Raw genomic sequence first — 19,724 nt, 5'->3', positions numbered from 1 at the left:
TGCCAGGCATCTCTCCCGATATCATATGTCATTGCTTAAGTATTGACCCCAAGACCAAGCCAGTGAGACAGAAGCGAAGATCTTATGACGCTGAACGATACTACTAGTGAATGACTAATATTGTAGATTTTCTTGTAAATTAAATGACTGGATATGAGTTGTACATGAACTACAAATAAGATCGATACTACTAGTGAGTAGCAGAGCTAATAAACAAGGAAAGTAATGGATGCTTGGCTAAAGCTGAATGTCTACAAGGAAGCTGATGAGCTAATTTGAGTAAAGTTGATTGATTGGTTGTTTGAGTGTCCATAATCCTTCTGCCTCTGCTTCTTTATATAGAGATCTGAAAGAGCACCCTTGCTAAGAACAATGAACATGCCCGATAGAAGCTTGGCCAGCTTACATTGTGAAATAATATTAAAAGGGGAACTTGCATTTCCACCACATGTTTTCACCACTTGCAATAAACTATTAATTAAAAGAAGCAAGATAGCCTCTTTCACCATGTATCCTCTATCAGAATGTATGTGTCTTCCCATCCACTTGCATTAGGAAAACATGCAATTGTTGTTTAAACAAAACTCTTGGCAAATCTCCACCACCCAAACAAATGGGAAAAGCAATATTATAATGTCAAATAACTCCACTTGCAGCCAAATATCTTTCCAAGTTAGCGTTTTTGCACATTAATCCTCCAAATACCATATTTTACCCAAATGACCCAAATAAGTGAAATTGTGCACATTTTAGGTGTAAACACCTCGTGCTTCTGGCGGCCTCTTGTAGTGTGAATATTGTTGTATGAAGCCGATATCCCAGACAATGATATGATAACTGGGAATAAAAGGGAAATAAAGGAAAATTAGAAGAAAAAATAATTCTCATATCTCATATATCATTCATAGGCGGCAACAATACGATATAGTAGGAGAGTTTCTAGAAACCCTAGTGATTCAGTGCTGCACAGCAGGCAGCAATCCGAAAACTCATAGTGATATTTCGGGAACCAAAGTTAGGATATGACAGCTAAATAACATAAATGAGAAAAAAGGTATGCTGATAATTTATCATGTCAAACAATGACATTAACTATACATTTTGTATACAAGTCTATGTTGTTAGTTAGTTGTTAGTTAGGGTCTCAGAAAGAAATTGTTATTAACATTCTGAAGTACATACGTAGTTAGGTTTTCTCTCTTCCTTTATTTATTTATTTTTTACTATGGAGTGCTTATGATCACTTTTTTAGAATGTCAACAAATTATAACCTATTTATACACAAACTATATGCACGTTGGGCCAAAATTTATAACAAAAAGGAAAGTTACAATAGTTTCCTAATAACAGCATAATGGCAAAACAACATAGGGAGGCATTCACTACCTTTAAGCTACTTTTAACTAGCCTTAACTATGGTAGCTGGCTATCATTCCCCTGCAAACTTGACACCTTGAAAACAAGTCGTTCAAACCATTTAGAGAGTAACCTTTTTTGTGAAGACGTCTGCAAGTTGAAGCACAAAGGGGATGGACTTAACTTTGTGACTACCAGAAGCAATCCGTTCATGGACAACTAGATGACTAATAGGACGACGAAGTTTAGAGAGGAGACCTTGAACCCATATGGTATCAGGACAGGCGTAGGCAAGGGCGCGATACTCTGCTACTGTACTCGAAAGAGATACTATCGTTGCTTCTTGGCACTCCACAAGATAAGATTAGGTCTTAAAAATGCACAATACCCTATTGTGAACCTTCTGGCCCAATTAAAAAAGAACGAGTAGGTGACCGTCGAACAGGAGGGCCAACACCTGGCATTCCCTTGAGATACAAAGAATTCTTTTGACAGCTTCATGGTGAACATCACTTGGAGACATGACAAATTGACAACATATATATGAGATGTCAGGACGGGTCATACTGAGATATTAAAGGGCACCAACCATCTGTCAATAGTGTAGGACCAGTGATGGGCATTACCATGAGTCGGGAAAGGGTACCTTTGGAGGCCATGAGGGTGGAAACAAGTTTACAGTCCAAGAGATTGTTGAGTATGAGAAGATCTACTGTGTACTTTGAGTAAGATGAATAGAATCTGTGCGATAGTTAACATCAACAGCAAGAAAATATTGCGAACACCCTAAATCCTTGATGTCGAACTCAGCTCCTAATGTGCGAATAAATGAATGTAAAGCAGACGAATTACTGCAGTGAGAACTATGTCGTCTACATAAAGCAGCAAGACCATAATTAATGAGGGAATTATCTTGGTAAACAAACGTAGAATTGTATGCTTGACTTTGAATAAAACTTGTGCGAATAAGGAAGGAATTGAAACTCTGAAACCATGCCCGGGGAGACTGCTTGAGGCCATAAATGGCCTTATGAAGTTTACACAAATGATTCGAACCAGTAGGATCAACAAACCTAGGCATATAAACTTGTTCGTATTTTCGTCTCAGAGGGGTAAGCGAGGATATTTGGCAGCCATGAAAAAGGTGAAAAGGGTGTTGGCAGTTCGCATTTTCTTTAGGTCGGATTTTGAGATGTCAGTGAGGACGGCCATTAAGCAGAATTTAAGATTTTGTGGTAGCCACTAGTGTTAACATTTTAAATTGATGATCGAATTCGTTCATTGTATTATTCTAGGGTTGAGGAGTGCATTTATAAAAAATATCACAATAAGAGATAAAATAACAATTAAATATGTGATTGTTGTGAAGTTATAGGTGCTCGAGAGGGTGTTTCAAAAGTTTTGCAACAATGGCAGCATATGGCCCTTGAGAGTGATGTGCTCCAAGTTGTTCAAGCCATTGGTAGTCAGCATAATAGTTTTTCTGCAGTTGGCTTGATCAAAGATGATATTAAGGCTGGCCTGTGGTGCTTTCTTGAATCTAGAGTATTGCATGCTCGTAGATCCACCAATGTGTGGGCCATAATTTGACCCACATTAGCCGGAATTTTTATTTTGATTACTATTGGTTTGAGAAGCTTCTGGATTTAATCTAGGATGTGCTCCTAGATTGAATGTTTCCTTGATCGTTTTGAATAAAATTACTACTGTTTCGCCTAAAAAGTGAAAAAGAAAACATTGCAAAAATATTGAAAGAGAATAAATAAAAGAAAGAAAAATTGTGACCATATCGAGCTTAGGCTTGGATACATACAGTAACTGATATGCCATTAACGCATATTGGATTTTTAAAGAGAATTCGGTTACAATCACAACACCTGCTAAGATAAAGAGGGAGTAAACCTAAATGAATAAGATAGAAAACAAAGAGTCTATTAACTATATTATAAGTAGGAAGCTAGAGGTCGTAGGGCAAGCAAATCAATGGAAGGCAACAACTGCAGCTCTTGCATTTTTGTTCGATGGAAGATCGGGTGGCGGAGACGGTAGCATAAAGAGAGCCAAGATTCCACTTACTATGGCAGCAACCGCTCCCGCGACAAATGCTGGTAAATTACCACCACCGAACAAAGCATCCCACGGTCCACTTACGACGGACACAAACATCTGCAAGTTCAATAATTTAGTAATTAACTGTACAGTTTGATTTAGAATTTAAGCGAACATGTATTTTTTTAAACCAAAATTTACTAAAGAGATGAAACTAGGGATACATTACCTGTGGTAGGACAATTGCAAGATTTAAGACTCCCAGTGAAAGCCCTGTTTAATTCAAAGATCCAAAATAGTAGAATTTAGAAAATATTGCACTCAGTAATCACCTAAACATAATGGTTTAGTTATTAAATTTATTTATCAACAAATGCCGTCCTTTAATAAAAAAGGAACTCAGGTTTTCCAAAATTAATAGAATACGGGAAAAAATTAAGTTAATTTACCTTGGCCTGCACCAGAATCGCTGGAAAATATGGATGCCAGGGCAAAAGGAATACTGTATGTCACCTGTGTAAAGATAACAACAAAAAATAGGTCAATTTAATTAAGAACAATATTTGGCTACTAAAAAATGAGTAGGATCTTCTGCTCAAAATTTTTAGTGCTTTAATCACGGGGCCTTGTGTTTGTGATCAAAACCGTTCATACTATGAATCACACTGTAAAAATCATCTTTGCAAAAATAAAAAATTAAAATAAAATAAAACTAAAGTCGTTTAGTCAATTTATTGTAGCAAATACATAGACGGTGTGTAATACTTTTACCAATACCGTTCATTTGTTTTTAAATAGCTTGATGATTAAATGACCTTAGTTTTAATTGCTTTTTTGCAAAGAGGTGATCTTTATGGGATGATTTATAATATGAACGGTTCTGATTATAAAACACAAGGTTCTATAAATTGACAACAAACAATTTTGAGAAATTTTGAGTAGGAGTTCCTACTCATCTTTGAGCCAAATGTTTTTTAATTAATATTAACTAGCTGATGAGCACACACTCTATGTGTGTGTGTGAACAATTTCATTTTGGTTTTTGTTTTTTATTAAGGAGTGTGATTAATTTTTAAAATTTTAAAAATAGTATGAAAAAATGATGGTAGGACAATTTCTCTTAATAAGTGCATATTTTATCTTAAGTAATTACTGTTTTGTCATCCTTATGTAAATATTGTGTATAAAAATAGGGTAAAAGGGGTAAAATAGGGATATGATTGTCATTTTCTCAAAAGATACAAAATTATTATTTTGCCCTCCTTATGTAAGTATTGTGTATCAAAAGTGAGGGAAAATAGGAAAAAAGGGGCAAAATATACAAAATTACTATTTTGCCCTTCTTATGTAAGTATTGTGTATAACAAATGAGGGCAAAATAGGAAAAAATGGTAAAAAGTTAACAAGGAGGGTTCCCTTAATAATAATATAGATTCCTAAACTAAAGTGTCATAAATACAAACACATCACATATGGGTGGAATTATTTAATTGTGGAAATGGAATGCATCACATTTTCACTTTCCCTTCAACATATTAAATGCTTTGAGGATTATGAAAAACTTCTTTTGTTTTGTTTAATTTAATTGTGAGGATGAAGAAAAGTTGTTGATAAAAAGGAGTAGAATAACATGGGACGTGGGTATTGACAAAAGCGAAAAACATGGTAATTGTACCTAAGCACATAATTAATCAACCCTTTAAATTATGATAAATTAAGTTGTAAAAATAAATAAATAAATGAAAGTTAAGAAATAGATAAAATCTAATTGAAATTCCCGATAAAAAATTTATCGAGACTCATGTAATTGTACTCTATCCTCCATATTTGTATGTATTTTCAATTTTCAATGAATGAATATCGTACTTGATCTAAAAAAATTAAAAAAAGAAACAGATAAAACTAATTGATCCCCTTAATTACAAAAACCGCAAATTGAGGAGCTGTTCGAAGAATCAAAATGATGATACGTCTTAGATTTGCTTGTATAATCAATTGGCACTGATAAGTTTCCTCATCCTAGTAAATGTTGCTAGTAAATGCACGGTGAACCTTATCTGCATGCACTTAATGACCTTGGATAAAATCAAACAAAACACCTTCTGGATAATGGATAACCCTATTTGTTCTTCAAAAACCAGGCAAAAATTTTACCACCCAAAAATTGAATAGTGAAAAAAACTCCGTGGTCCTCAGTGAAAATCTGTTCTAATTCCATAGCATCATTTGTCAAGCAATTTTCAGGAAATTAATAAATAAATTATCATATTGTATACACTACCGATATTTTTTCCCCTTGTGTAACAAAGTAATTAAGAATTTACTAAATATATCAACAAGATTTACCAAAATTAATTGTACGTAATAATCAAGAATACTTACCGCTAGAGGAATACCAAGAACGGCGAACAGAGACAATGCGCCGGCCTTGACACTGGCAGGTGGCGGCGGGGGCTCAACACCGCCGTGACCGTGTCGGCTGGCCTCAGCCAATTTAGTGATCAAAACAGTCATGGCCAAACAAACGGCGAGCAAGAAGTTGACAATGGCCCACAATCTCTTGACACCACCAACCCAACGACCGAGAAGCTCGATCCCAAGGGACATGAACCCCAAAACGACAGAGTTTAACAAGAGGCCAAGTGAACCGACCCTCACACCCAAATCGTACAGCTGCCCTTTACCGACTTGGCCGCCGTACACCTCCTTCCCCATCCAGTCAGTGTCGAACAGCAAGAACGGGAACCACGCAATCCAGTTTAGACACGTCACCAGAAGCAACACCAGCATTGGCCTCTTCAACTCCTTAAAGGCCCCAATCATTTGACCAAAAAATGGCACCTTCGAAGTGGTCGCTGACTCCTCCTCTGGCTCGTCTGGCTGAGCGACGTTGGCGGTTGTTTCCTTCACGTTGGTAAGGGCCAATACGGTGAGGATGATGAGGAGGGCGATAGAGAGGAAGAAGCAGCTCTTGAGATTAGCGCAGTAGATGTCGCAGGCTTTGGTCATGGTGAAAGGGAACATTCTGTGGAGGTTGTTGTAGGCCCCAGCGGCGTAACCAAGTACGTTTCCGACAGCCATGAAGAAGGCGAAGAGGGCGTTGGCAGTCCGCATTTTCTTTGGGTCGGATCCAGAGATGTCGGCGAGGAGGGCCCTGCATGGCCCCTGCAGCATGTTGTTGGCGACGTCGAGGATCCAGAAACCGACCACGAAGATAGAGACAGCACGGGGCTTGGTGGCTTTCTCAAGGGAATCGCCGGTGAGGTGTCCGAGATCAGCAGCGTAACCGATGAGAAAGACGGCGACGGCGACGAGGGCGGAGCCGGAAGCGATAAAGGGGCGACGGCGTCCAAAGCGGGAGGTGCAACGGTCGCTGTGGTAGCCGACGATGGGCTGGACGAGCAAGCCGGAGATGGGGCCGCAGAGCCAGATGAAGGCGGCCCAGGTGTGGGGGACGCCGAGGAGCTGGACGTAGGGGGTCAGGAGGGAGAGTTGCAGTGCCCACCCGAATTGGACGCCGGCGGCAATGGAGGCGACCAGGATGATTTTTTTCAGCGGGCTCACCTGCTGCTCCAGCTTGGCCTGAGAATTCTTGTCGGCGGTTTCAACTTCCATGGCTGGGTGGCAGGACACACGCTTTCTGTCTCCGTGACTCTCTCTTTCTCTATCTCTATATGTCCCTCTGTTGGGGAAACGGAAACCTAATCCTCACTTTTACAATAGGAAGATTGAGAGAAGTTTTAGAGAGAGGGAGAGTTGTGATGAGTTTTCTGGAATTTATAGAGGTGGTGGTGGTGGTGGTTGTGATGTTTGCATGGAGGAGGAGGAGGAGGAGGAGGCAACTGGTGAAAGATGGGGTTGGACTTTATCTGGTTGGAGTTGAATGCTATTGAGTCAGAGTCCGTCACAGTCTCACTTCTGAGTCGCAAAATTCATTGAATAATTGTTGCCAAGTGTAGAAAACTGCCTTTATTACTTTTATTTTCCGGGGACCGACGAACTAAACTTATTGAATTCTCCATATTTATCCAAATTGCCTTAATTACGGTCTAATATAATCCTCTTTTTCTTTACTTTCCCTTGCTATATAATATATGACTTAATTATGATCTAATCTTTTTCTTCTTCCCCACTCAAATTATGACATTAACATTTCGAAAATATTAAGTGCCATGGATTTGGATTGGATTCAAATGGAAAGTTAATCCGGGTAAAGAGAGAATATTTTGTTCACCATCCGATGGTGATGTTTATCATCTCATTTATAACTATTAAATTAATTTAAATTTTGAGATATGTATAATGAATGAATTTAAATTCAGTAATACTAAGTATGGCGTGGTTTGTGGTAAGAAAAATGCATCCGGTAAAGAAGTTGTTGCCATATTCTATATTAGAAGAGTAATGCAAGAGATACTAAATTTTATAAATTAAATGACATGAAAGTTGTTGATTAGATTATTATTTAAGTGTTACTTAACGTATTTATTTCTTTATTGGTAATACATCATTTAGTTTGCAAATACATAACATTACTCATATAAAAATAGGATAATGCTAGGGAGAACAAATTTTTAGATCAAATTTGCAAACTGAATGATGTGTCATCAATAGGAAATAAGCACGTTAATCAATACTTAAGTAATAATTCAATCATCAACAACTACGTCATTTGGTTTACAAAATTTAGTTTAAAATTTTGATTTCCCTAGCATACAAATATCCAATAAAGACCAGGAACTTGATCTTGGACAAGGACGTCAATCAAAGTCATGAGAAAATTAGTGGTAGAGTCACGTGAGGACCGGAAACTGTTATAAAACTCCAGCAATTTTACATTGCATAATGAGTAGGGGTGGTTCGATATGGGATACTGAACCAAAAAGCACAAACCGAACTCTTTCAGGACAAGATTATGAATACCGAAACCAAAACCAAAATTTCAGTTTCCCGATTTTCGGAATTCCCGAAAAAATTTCGGTATTTCGGGATCCCAAATCAAACCAAAACAAAGACAAATCCCCAAATCCCCAATTTGTAAATCCCTAATTCGAGCCCTAATTCAAAAACAAGATACCCAAGCTTCCTCCAAATCCCCAGTTTGTAGCAGTTGCACCAAAAATTCCAACTCTTTAAGGGAATGGAATATGACTTACTTTTAAATTGGTAGAACAATTTGGAAGGTATGATAGAACCTGCAAAAAGTAATACCATATGGCTGAAAGGAGAGTCGAGAGAGAGAGAAGCGAGTGAAAGGAGAGGAGATAGAGCTGGTGAGTCAAGTGTTGGTGGCAAAACCACCAAGAGAAAGAGAGAGTTTGAGAGAGAAGATGCAGCTCTGAAAATTGAAATCGAGAGGAGAGAGATGAAATTGCATAAATGGGAAATGGTAGGCGGCTAGGGTTAATGAAAATGTTAAAGTATGAGTAACTAATAGTTATTAAAAATATAAATATATTTTCTGTATTATAATTTGACAAATCGAGAGTTGGCTCAGTAATGAAGTTCCATGATTCTCCAAGGGGAGATTAGGGTTTCGAATCCTTGTGGCCTCATTTTTGAGGTAATTATCTAAAGTCGGTTCAGTTTGGGAAAACTGAAATCCACAAATGCTAGACCGAGTACCAAACCAAAAATTTCAAAACCCGAAAATTTCAGGATAATTTCAATTTGGGTTCAGTATGGATCGGGAATTTTTTCCAGCCCTAGTAATGAGTAATTATACAAGCAATTAGACTGAAAGACAAATTGACACAATCTCAATACTTTAAGCTGCAATACGAGAAAATTGAAACTTCGTGGCCTATGTTAAAAATAACCCAAACTTGAAAAACATAAAATTTAATTAACCCTGTTGTAGGCCTATTTGACTGAACTGTATTTAGAACTAGAGAGGGAAAGAGGCAGGCGGCAAGAGAGAGAAGAGAGATTTAATTGTAAGGTGTATGTTGTATCATCCCATTGTGCCTTTATTTATAGTAGTAGTAGGATTACGACTCTAATATGATAATAACTACGAGAATATTCTAAAATATCCTCAGACACACTAGGATTTACACATTCACATTCTTATTCTAAATATGATTGCAACAAACCCTTTATTGTTAGTATAGTATTGGAGAGAATGGGAGAAGCATGAACTTTGGATTATTAATTGAATATTCTGTACATATTAGCCACTAAGGAAAGCTATAAACCAGCATCCTTTCCATCTACAGAAATTTAACCTACATTGAGCAAAATACATTTCTCACCCTACATTTTGACACCCAAAACGGCAATGACTTCTCTCTTTTCTCAGCTTCTATGCTCGCTAACGTAACATCACCCTCGCCACAATATAGAGCACCCGACAAGGACAGTCGCCATACACAATAACCCCTTCGCAAGTGTATTCAAATACTTCGAATTGTGTCCACTCGATCAATGACATCCAGTGATTTGCTCCGGTTGAAATCAAAGTCAATGATAGGAACGGAGGATGGCCTCCTTATTGGAAATGGATCCTTCCGACGTTCATTTGTTGGGGAGTGGTTACTACTCTTGCTCAGCCTATTATGCTTGCTGAACCTGGTCCTTGCAGTGTCAAATTCCTGACTCTTACTAATCCCCGGCGTCAGTTTTCTCTTGCTTACATATCGAAGCATTTCTTGATCTTCAACTGTTAATATGGGTGATGGACAGTTGGTTTTGCTTACGCATAACTGAGTTGCCTTCTGGTTGGGGGAGCAGAGAGGGGATTTAACAGGAGATCTAATTCCACCGTTTCCAACCCTCGTTTGGTTGACGAGATGGTGAAGCCACACCACCAGTTCAAGAATGTAAGACTCGGTTCTTTTTTTATCGGCATGGTGCAGTGTCTCAATCCTCAGCAAGTCAGTTTGACCAGCAGATTTTCGGTTCATCTCAGACCTAAAGAATTGCAACTAATAAAATTAGGAAAATATCAGGGATCATAAGTAAATGGAAAGACACCTGCAATTAAGAACTCACCCAGTGTTTGCCCATTCTCCAACCCAACCAAAGCCATGATGAGCTCTACATAAAACCACATTGCAAAAAGTGATCAGTAAACAAAACTGAAGGAAAATGAGGCATAGTTGTGAAATATTACATCGTCATAAATGAAGAATGTGGACACCAAAAAAATTGGATAATATGTTAATCACTCCAGTTAAGAGGGATAAAAGAAAAACTAATGAAGCTTTACTTGGTTGTTTTAGTGGCAATGGGTACCAGCCACTGCAATGTTTTCTCCATTTCAGCTTTAATTTCAGCGATTGTATGCTGCGAAAAAAATAAAGCATTTGAAAATTAGTTATAGGTTAATACATTCATGGGCAAACAACTATGAGCTTACTTTGAAGTAGTAAAATACAATTTAGGCGAGTTGTTAATAATTCCACTCATTAAATAAAACTATAGACACCTCTTCCTTAAACTGAAATGACTGTAGTTTTGAGCGCAAAGCTGACTTCACGTCAGGCGGGAGCCCCTGATATAAAGTATCCCGAGTGTTTGAAGGCACAGAACTTGATCGAGACACCTGGTTACATTCAAACTCAGAGGTCATGGCCCACGTGATTTGATATAAAGCATAAAATTTGATTGAAGGGAAGAATGATTACTATGGGAAACTTCCCGACATAGACCAGATAACTACTATAACCTGCTATTTGCTAGTTATGGTATTCACAACTGAAGAAAAGCTAATAAACATACATTGTCCGAACATCCTATATTTATGGAATCCAACTGACAGAAATCAGAACCCAATACTTTAGCACCACGCTTGAAATCCCCCAGGCATAGGACTGCTCATTAAAAAAGAAGTCTAGAGGTAGCAAAAACTTTTAAAAGAACAGTACAGAGAGACAGAGACAGAAAGATTTTGGCACTTAAGAGGTTGCATAAACCCACAAGAATATGGAATTGACCTGAATACAACCCTCACAGTCAAAGGTTGGTTGCTCCAACTAACGAATGAGAGGTTATAACCCCGGAATAAACACATCTCAAGTCTAAAATGGTATTGAAACTTAAAACCTGCTAGCATACAGTAAAAAAAAAATTGTATTTTCACCACCGTAATAAGTAGTTCACTGATAATATCACATACTTGTTTACACTGAATTAAAAGGATAGAAAAAATATTATCACGAAGGTTGAAAATTTCAGAAATGAATATAACATCAACTCACAAGAACATCAATTTGACTGATGATATTTGCATAATGCAACGCAAGACCAGCAGAACCCAACTTTTTGTGATTGTTCCGAGAACCTTTCACAGGTTTATCAGTATCTGCAAGACCACAAAAATCACACAAAGTCACTTAACAATTGAACACAATGAACAACTTCTACATAATTGTTATGCACTAGTGAATATTACAAGAGATGTTAGCTTTCATTTTGGAGATGTTATCTTTTACCAGATTGGAGTGTTTCCAATACCATCCCATATATCTATTACACTTGAACTTTATATTAATTCAACAATGCCAACTTTCTAGCAGTCGAATGCAAATTTGTTTTGCAAGTATTAGATTTCATCAAAAACAAGAAACAGCCATTATCTTTCTCAGCATCATGTCCTTCCTGCTTTCCCAGCAGACTCCAACCAGACTTAAAATACCAATATCATATATTACATCAAAAACTTTTGAGGCATACCTGCATTTCCAAATGCTTCATGAATCTCCATATGCAAGAAATGAACAACGTCTGCAAGTTTCTCCATGACCTGTAAATATGTGATATTAGGATGATTGTAGAACTTCAACGGCAATTCTATTTGCACAGTGCACCGTTCAACAACCCAGAACTTAATTTAAAAAGCATAAGACAGAATTCACACATCCTATATATTCTCAAGACATCATAATACAAAAGCAATCTTTTTATTTCTTCGAAACCAAATAAAAGTAAAGGATCCCTCCCCATTGCTGGCCTTGTTTGTTATCTTTTTCCTAAATTAAGAAACTTTTTTTTTCTTTTCCTCAAGTGGTTTAGGCTTTAGTGTGTTTTTATGAAATCCTTTCTAGAAATTAGGAAGAAGGGTACTTTAAAATAAATGGGTGCATTGAGAAGTTCTCTAGCTGCAAATTGAAGCTTCCAAAGTTGTATTAGGTGACTAACAAATATATACCACCCATTTTAATCAACAGAAAAGTTATTTTCAGTAGCACCTAGACCTAGGTGAGATACACAATTAGAAATACTGACTTGCTACCTCTTCCAAAATTCGGGACCAAAGTGATTTTTTCTTCAAACTTCTCACATGCTTCCTTTGACTTTTCAACTCTGCTCTCAAGATTGCAAGGCTATCTCCTACACGGAACAAGAATATACAAGCACAAAAACCAACTTTACTTTCAAGTAATTGTGATCATTTCATTGCAAACAAAACAATAAATTGAAAGAAATCAAAATTTCAAAAGTGTGGAAGGTTTTGTAGGACACATTTATTGAAGCCAACCACCAGTATTATAGATTTATTGGCTTAGTCCAACAAAGGAAAAACATTTGAGTGCCCAGGCGTGGCATTATAAAGGTACAAACAAAGAAAAACATCAGGAAATACCAAAACAGTAACAATTAAATAATTACATAAGGAACAAACTTCAGAACAAGTACTCGCATGGTATCATTATTAGATATGAGAACTGCCGAAATAGACCATGGAAAAATCTACAGTTCCACACACACAGAAACATATGGAAAGGATATTGATGCGCTCTCAACTCAATACAAAGTGAAATGTAATCTTTTCTATATGACACTCAGACATCAACTGGAAAAATAAAAGCTGGATAATGTTACCCAAAAAAAAAGATGGATAAATACAAAAGGACACTCTGTCGTCAAATGAAAAAAAAAAAGACTGGAGAAATACAAAATAGAATAACTATATTTATCTACAAGACCAAAATATGGAGATAAATTTTCATATGACATTGTAAAGGAAATACAAGATGCAAGTTACCTCTTTGGGTAGTACTTGAGTTGTCTTCCTCTTGAAGCTTACGCCGATAATCTTGTTCAAATCTGTCCAAGGCATGTAACTCATGATATAATTCCTGTAACCAAGAAAAAGGTTTGCTTTTGCTCAGTAAGGAACAACATATGTCCAGCAGTTGCAGTAACATTTTTTAACAAAACCAATGCTTGTTTATAAAATTTGAAGTTATATAATGATTCTGCAACACTAAAGAAAGCTAAATCCTAAATGCAGAACAGCTAAATTTAATGTCTTGATTGAAAGCCCTTCAACTGAATAAGAACTACAAGGAAGCTCAACAACGTTTTGAGTCATTAACTGTAATCTTCATAGGGATAGATGATTTACCAAACATTTGGCACTTCAAGCAACAAAACCTATTATACTTGGAATACAGCTGACAGAATATAAAAATAAGAAAACTTATTTACTTTTAACGCTATAGAAACAAAGAAACGAGGAGAAACAGCCTCTTCGGTCCATAATACCATGAAGCATATTGGTTCAGTTTCATTTCATATCCTAGTTATAGAATTCAACCATATCAGCCATGAAAGCACATAGCTTGAGGAGGGAACCTCGTTCAAGATAACTAAAAACAATGATTTAAAACTAATCCAATGATATTCTTATGCCAATGATGTTTCACAGTGGAAAGGAGATATAAAAATTAAATACACTATTATTTTCTCTTTAACATGGTGCATGGTGTTACAGAAATTTCCAAGGTAAGTCACTAATGGACACAATTGCTACCAGAGGTTGCATTATTTGGGAGTTTTAACGAAACACTCCCGGTACTGTTCACTTTTAACGAAAAACCACATTTTTACCTTCCCCTGGTACTATTTTTTTTATTTTTTATTTTCCAAATTCCCTGGTACTATTCACTACACATTTATTTGTCCTTTTTCATTAAAACTAAGGTTTTTTTGGACTTTTTATTAGTTTTCCTTTTTTATACGTGTACTTACAGCTGTATTTAGAACTAACGTCATCAATTGCTGCATCACTGTCTCTGCATCTTCCTGCAATTGCCTCTGCGGTGTGATTTCTGAACCCAACCTAACATTTGGGAGATAGCACAGGTGGCAGTGTCACAACATCATCTATGGAGTTAAACAGAAACAGACATGAGAAAAATATCAAATTTCTTTATAGGTTTACTTTTCAAAATATCGATCCAGATTATGCCACTGAGGATCTTTACAACGATTTCCAAAACGCACCACTTCTCCCAAGAAAACTTTGAGCTCTTCTCTGCCAGAATTTTACCACAAAATTATTAATTCTCCAACATTCATATACAATTATTTAAGACATAAACACCACATGTTGAGAAACAAAAATGGTTATAGCTTGTTCTGATTATTCAGAAAATTATATAAGGGATTTTCAAATATCAACCTCTTGTCAGCCGCAGCAATTCTCAGGAGTTCATCCATATCTCTTGATATCAAATTCTGTACCCCTTCTGATGGAAGCACCACCTCTTTTAAATGTTTGATGTTATCCTTAGAAAGGGACTGCATTAAATTTGAACCCTTGACAATTGTATTTGCGACTTCAAAAGCCAAAATTGAAATTTTATTCCCTTTTGTTGTCACCCCTGAGGTAAAACCACTGCTTGGATTCAAATTTGTCATGCTACTACCAAGGGTGTCCAATACTTCCACTGCCTTCCCAAGGCCAGCAGTACCAGCCCTGCCCAAAAGTGAGCTCACTTCTGATACCTATAACAAAAGAAGAATTAAATAAACAAATAACCAAAAACGGTTATATCTATTCAACCACAAAGCAGTAGAATTTTCTTCAGTCACTTCAATATCTATTTTAAAAACCAACTATCATATGTCCTGAAACAAAAGACAAATATAAGATAAACAGGAAAAATTAAGTACAAGTGAACAGGGAAAATATGGGATAAACTGATAAATTCCATCAGACTACATGCATAGTGTAATTACAAGCTCAATCATAATTTATGCAGTCTCTGCACCGCTTTGTACATGCTGAATCATGGAGAACCCCAAGTATAGAAGACATAAGTGAACTTCTGAAATAGCAACAAATTTATGGTTTAACCATGTTTTGAACAACAAACTTGAGAAAGCAATAGAAGAGAAACTTGAAAATCATCCACAATCCAATGATTGAAACTGCATATTTTAGGTCCCTTTAAAGGATTACCCACTTTAAAATTCAGCAGACAAAAAATCATTTAACCATTTTGATATTCACCATCATCATCATTTCAGATTATTGGAAACATTCTGTTTGTCTTTTAATATGATCATAATTAGGAGACTAGATGATATTGGATTCAAATAATTTTTACAAGGTGTTTTTACAGCATTCTACATTGTTGGGTTTCTTCCTTTCTTTTCTTACAAAAGAGGACATCCACTTTACAGAATTGTCACACACACACACACACACAAATATATATATATATATATATATATATATATATATATATATATATATTAAACAGAAACTTTCCTGAGACCATTAGGCCTTTTAAAAGTTCTAGATATGCCACCTCTTCTCTTCCGGTTGCCCAAAGATGTATCATTATTCGAATGTCACATGGTCGCTTGAACAATGCTCCAATTGGGGCCTCCATTTTGACAAGTTAATGACTTTAGAATGTAGAAACATTTGGGTCTAAGGTCTTAGGTTTCAACTGTCAGATATTACACTCCAAAAAAGCAAGTTTTGACCACAAAAAGAATATGCATTTGAAACAACCCAGTAGGATCTTCGAATGAGGTGGTATCTGGAGTATAACTCGTCCAGACATGTGTTTAAGAATTTTCAAGTGAGGATGCTCTCACCATAATTAAGGAATGCAAGCATCCATCACAGCGCACCGTGCAATGCAATTCTTAATGATTGGAACCATCTTTATTTTAGGTGCTTCAAGGGTCATCCATGTAAAATATAGCTAAACCTGTTAGGTAATCTAAATTGTGAAGACAAACAAAATATGCCCAACAAACTGAAATGACAACGATGGTAAGTGGAACATCATTCTGTGAAGCTCTTGATCTCTGTATAACAGACCTCCAATCGGGAAAGATAAAAACAATGGGAATTCCTCAAATTCGGGAGATTGAAACCCACAAAATTCCAAATTTCGATTCTATTTCACAAAGCGTCCATCCTCTCTCCTTATCTGTCAAAAAACCTTCTACTTATCTGCATTCACACTACTCAAGACACAGCCTTTGCTCAACACCTCCATAAAACTACAACCCTTATCCTTTCCCCAACAGCCTGTACTAGTGTACTTCTCACTAAATAAATGTGTCACAAGATACTGGAATAGCCTAGCTCAAATCAGCGTCTTTATATACTTCCTTCCCTACTTTCTAATAATGTGCTTTGAATATTTGTTCAACAAAAGACACTCTAGAGAAAGCCCTGATTATTTACTGAAGTTGTAAAGGGTTTTTCCTCTATGAATGGTTATCAAGCGAAAATTATAGGGAAACTAATTTCTGCTCTGCGTGGAGAAGTATCTAGATCTTGAATTGCAATGACAGTTTATCACATTCTAATTTGCAATGGTAAGATTAGATAAGTTTTCTTACCGTTGGGGTTTTGGGATGGATAAGTTTTCTTCATGAGTAATCCATCTTCAACCTCCAAGTTGGATACATTTTTTTTTTTTGTTTTTTCATTCAACGTGCCCTGAAAATGGTGTTTATCTTTTCAATCCAATCCTCTACGCCAAAATTAGGCCTGTGTTACTTGGGAATGACAGGATGAGCATCTATGGAAACGAGTGGTGAAAGAGAATCAGACAAGTGGAGTTTAATGCGTCTCTCCATGCTTTAAATTAATGTACAGTTGTCTTTCTAATTTTTTTGAGTAAGAATGCTTTCTAAGAACCGTGTGAAATAAGTAACCATGTCATTTAGGCATACAACTTGAAAATAGAACAGGAAAAGGCTAAAATCATTTCCCACTATTTCTCACCGCTGTAGCGAGAAGGTTGGAAGGTTTTCCTCCTTACCACTGCCTCACTTAAATATCTAACTGTGGAAAGAAAATTCCTGCTTTAAGTACTTCACTTCTATTATCATTTTCAATCAACTGCCTCAATCGAAACGAAGTGTAGGAAATAGACGGACAAACTTTTCTCTCCCCAAAGAAAAGGGTCCCCACAACTATAATCCACAATCAACATGAGGCCTTCTAGTCCAAGTTTCACACTAGTATTTCTATGTCAAACCTGATTAAAGGTCAACTTAGCACACAATAACTCATAAACTGGCGTCTTTGAACAGCTTGTCACCCTCATTCTGATGACTTCACTTTTAGAGTAACAGTTCCATCCCACCCACTACGGAACGGTTTTGTGGTTCCAAAGGGTATAGAAACCAAAATGTGCATCCAGTAACCATTCATACCGCAATTTTAAATTATTCATTCCAACACAACATAGGCAAGAAGAAAAGGACTCAAAACTAACATATCAAAGTCAGGATTACCTTTGCCACAGCCTGCTTAGACTTGGTAGATCTAGTTTTGTGTGATAAGGTTCTCGACAAGTGAGGAATCCCGTCGTTGACATCATCTGTAATGAGCCCATAAGGAACCATATTATTTGTCTCTGGCAAGGTAAATGGATCTCGCAATTGTTTATCCACACCTTCACTAACTGGGGATGGAGTCGAATTGGAATTTACTTTCGGAGGCTGACCACGAGACCCATTACCAGGATGGCCATTAGCAGTAGGAATGCCTCCACTGGAGGCATTACTTGCATTGACATTGTCTACAGTGGATCTCCTCGTCTTGGAGCACATCCCACCCATTGTGTTGATAAGCCACAAAGTATATTTCATACAAAATCCAAAGACAAGAACTTGAAGCCTTTTCAAAAGTTAAAGCCAACCCGACTCCAGACAACTATTGCTATCTATAAGAAGCTCAAGATTGAAGCAACCAGTGGCGAAATCAGAATCATCCTCAACGAGTTACAAAACAAGAATGACAACACCAAAGCTGTGAAATAAGTAATACAGATATCCGGGTTCAATATGGATTACCTGATCACTGTTGGAGTTCCAGTCCATCAACTCTGGATCACAGAAGCTGGAAATCAAGAAATTAACCAAAACCCATTAATCAGAAATGTTCATAAACCACCATAAAACTACAATGAGGATGAAATCTGCAAAGCATAGAAAAAACCCACATCCACAAATTAGATAAATTACATAACTTGAGATTTTACAAACAGGTACAAGGCAAACCAAGCAACAATAGTTAGAAATTGTACAAGTTAGAGAGAGAAAGAGAGAGAGAGAGAGAGAGAAGAGGGGGAGGGGACTTACAGTTGATCCGTGAGAAAATGGAATATGTTTCAATAGGTTCAGAAACAAAGATGGTGATGATGGCAGTGATGGTGATAGGAAGGGAAAGATAAGTTATTTTTTCCTTTTTTTTCAGTATATGCAAAGAGAGCTAAGAAACTAAGGAGAGAAGAGGGAGAATTGCCAAAAAAAAAAAAAAGAGGAAAAATAAGAAACACCCAACAAAGAGCAAAGCAGCAGTGAGTGAGAGGCAGTTTTTGCACTCTAAGCCTCTCTCTCTCTTCCCCTTTTTCTCTCTCTAGGTTTGGTCAGTGGACTGGAGGCTCTGGGCCTGGCACAAGCAGTCTCTTTCTTTCCAGTCTGAGGAGAGAGGAGAAGGTAGTCAAAACGCAAAGTCACCCAACCGGCCACTGCTAATTAAACATTAACACCAGTTTAACACGTATTCTTATGTATTTTGCTAATTAACTGTTAGAGATGATCATTATCAAGAAAAGACGTCAAAATGAAATCATGAAAATTTTGCAGCCGAAAAAAATAAGAAAATTAACCAGTAATTTTCACCTGAAAAATCATTAGCATTTGACAAAGAGCAAAAGATTCTAACAATTCTGATTCCCTTGCACCCACCCTTTTACCTAAGTTATTCCCTTTAACCCAATTACTCGTACCATACGAGATGTGTCTATGAATGAATGTGTAAACGCCACATCAATTAAACATTCTATTTTATCGAGTATTATTATTATCTCGTTAAGTGTTGATTGAATGTATGAAAGTGTTGATTGAATGTATGATGGAGTGTTAAAATGTTGTACAAATACGTGGTAAGTCAACTTCTAAATATATTACCCACCTTTTTCTAATATGTCCCAAATTTCTTCTCTTAAATTTTTTTTGAGTGATGATAGACCCATCTCATTATCTTATTTCTACATCCACATTATAATTTCACCTACCATAAAAATTAAAAAAAATATTATTTCTCC

The 19,724-nt window shown here is 36.7% G+C and overlaps 2 protein-coding genes across 4 annotated transcripts; both read right to left on the bottom strand.

The window, feature by feature from the left end:
- Positions 1-3,102: 3,102 nt before the first annotated feature.
- LOC126621197 (sucrose transport protein-like) lies at positions 3,103-7,457 on the bottom strand. The gene is made up of 4 exons (XM_050289606.1): positions 5,788-7,457; positions 3,855-3,918; positions 3,635-3,678; positions 3,103-3,522 (listed from the first exon to the last, which is right to left on the bottom strand). Exons 1-4 carry the CDS (start codon positions 7,018-7,020, stop codon positions 3,337-3,339), a joined length of 1,527 nt encoding a protein of 508 aa, XP_050145563.1. The 5' UTR covers positions 7,021-7,457; the 3' UTR covers positions 3,103-3,336.
- Positions 7,458-9,530: 2,073 nt separating this feature from the next.
- On the bottom strand, positions 9,531-19,090 carry LOC126623437 (protein PSK SIMULATOR 1-like). 3 transcript variants are annotated; one of them, XM_050292337.1, is made up of 13 exons: positions 18,757-19,090; positions 18,469-18,593; positions 14,816-15,141; positions 14,576-14,668; positions 14,383-14,473; positions 13,394-13,487; positions 12,641-12,738; positions 12,082-12,151; positions 11,607-11,710; positions 10,835-10,951; positions 10,616-10,692; positions 10,399-10,443; positions 9,531-10,317 (listed from the first exon to the last, which is right to left on the bottom strand). In XM_050292337.1, exons 2-13 carry the CDS (start codon positions 18,493-18,495, stop codon positions 9,801-9,803), a joined length of 1,659 nt encoding a protein of 552 aa, XP_050148294.1. In that variant the 5' UTR covers positions 18,496-18,593; positions 18,757-19,090; the 3' UTR covers positions 9,531-9,800. The 3 variants fall into 3 exon arrangements, with proteins under 3 accessions (XP_050148294.1, XP_050148295.1, XP_050148293.1); XM_050292338.1 differs by having other exon boundaries at positions 18,469-18,514; XM_050292336.1 differs by lacking the exon at positions 18,757-19,090 and adding an exon at positions 17,908-18,338 and having other exon boundaries at positions 18,469-18,549.
- Between the last annotated feature and the right edge of the window lie 634 nt (positions 19,091-19,724).

This window comes from Malus sylvestris, chromosome 5, assembly GCF_916048215.2.
Source record: "Malus sylvestris chromosome 5, drMalSylv7.2, whole genome shotgun sequence".
Lineage (NCBI taxonomy): Eukaryota > Viridiplantae > Streptophyta > Magnoliopsida > Rosales > Rosaceae > Malus > Malus sylvestris.
This window is presented reverse-complemented; position numbering and strand designations above follow the sequence as displayed.

What these genes read in the sequence shown, in the direction of transcription:
- LOC126621197 (XM_050289606.1), bottom strand. Translation starts at nt 7,020, where the DNA reads ATGGAAGTTGAAACCGCCGACAAGAATTCTCAGGCCAAGCTGGAGCAG. An exon ending in TTCTTGGTATTCCTCTAGCG is followed by an intron (nt 3,919 to 5,787) that starts GTAAGTATTCTT and finishes ATCTTTACACAG; the next exon opens with GTGACATACAGTATTCCTTT. An exon ending in CGATTCTGGTGCAGGCCAAG is followed by an intron (nt 3,679 to 3,854) that starts GTAAATTAACTT and finishes TGAATTAAACAG; the next exon opens with GGCTTTCACTGGGAGTCTTA.
- LOC126623437 (XM_050292336.1), bottom strand. Translation starts at nt 18,264, where the DNA reads ATGAAATATACTTTGTGGCTTATCAACACAATGGGTGGGATGTGCTCC. An exon ending in CTAAGCAGGCTGTGGCAAAG is followed by an intron (nt 15,142 to 17,907) that starts GTAATCCTGACT and finishes CTTTTGTTATAG; the next exon opens with GTATCAGAAGTGAGCTCACT. An exon ending in GGTCCCGAATTTTGGAAGAG is followed by an intron (nt 12,152 to 12,640) that starts GTAGCAAGTCAG and finishes ACATATTTACAG; the next exon opens with GTCATGGAGAAACTTGCAGA.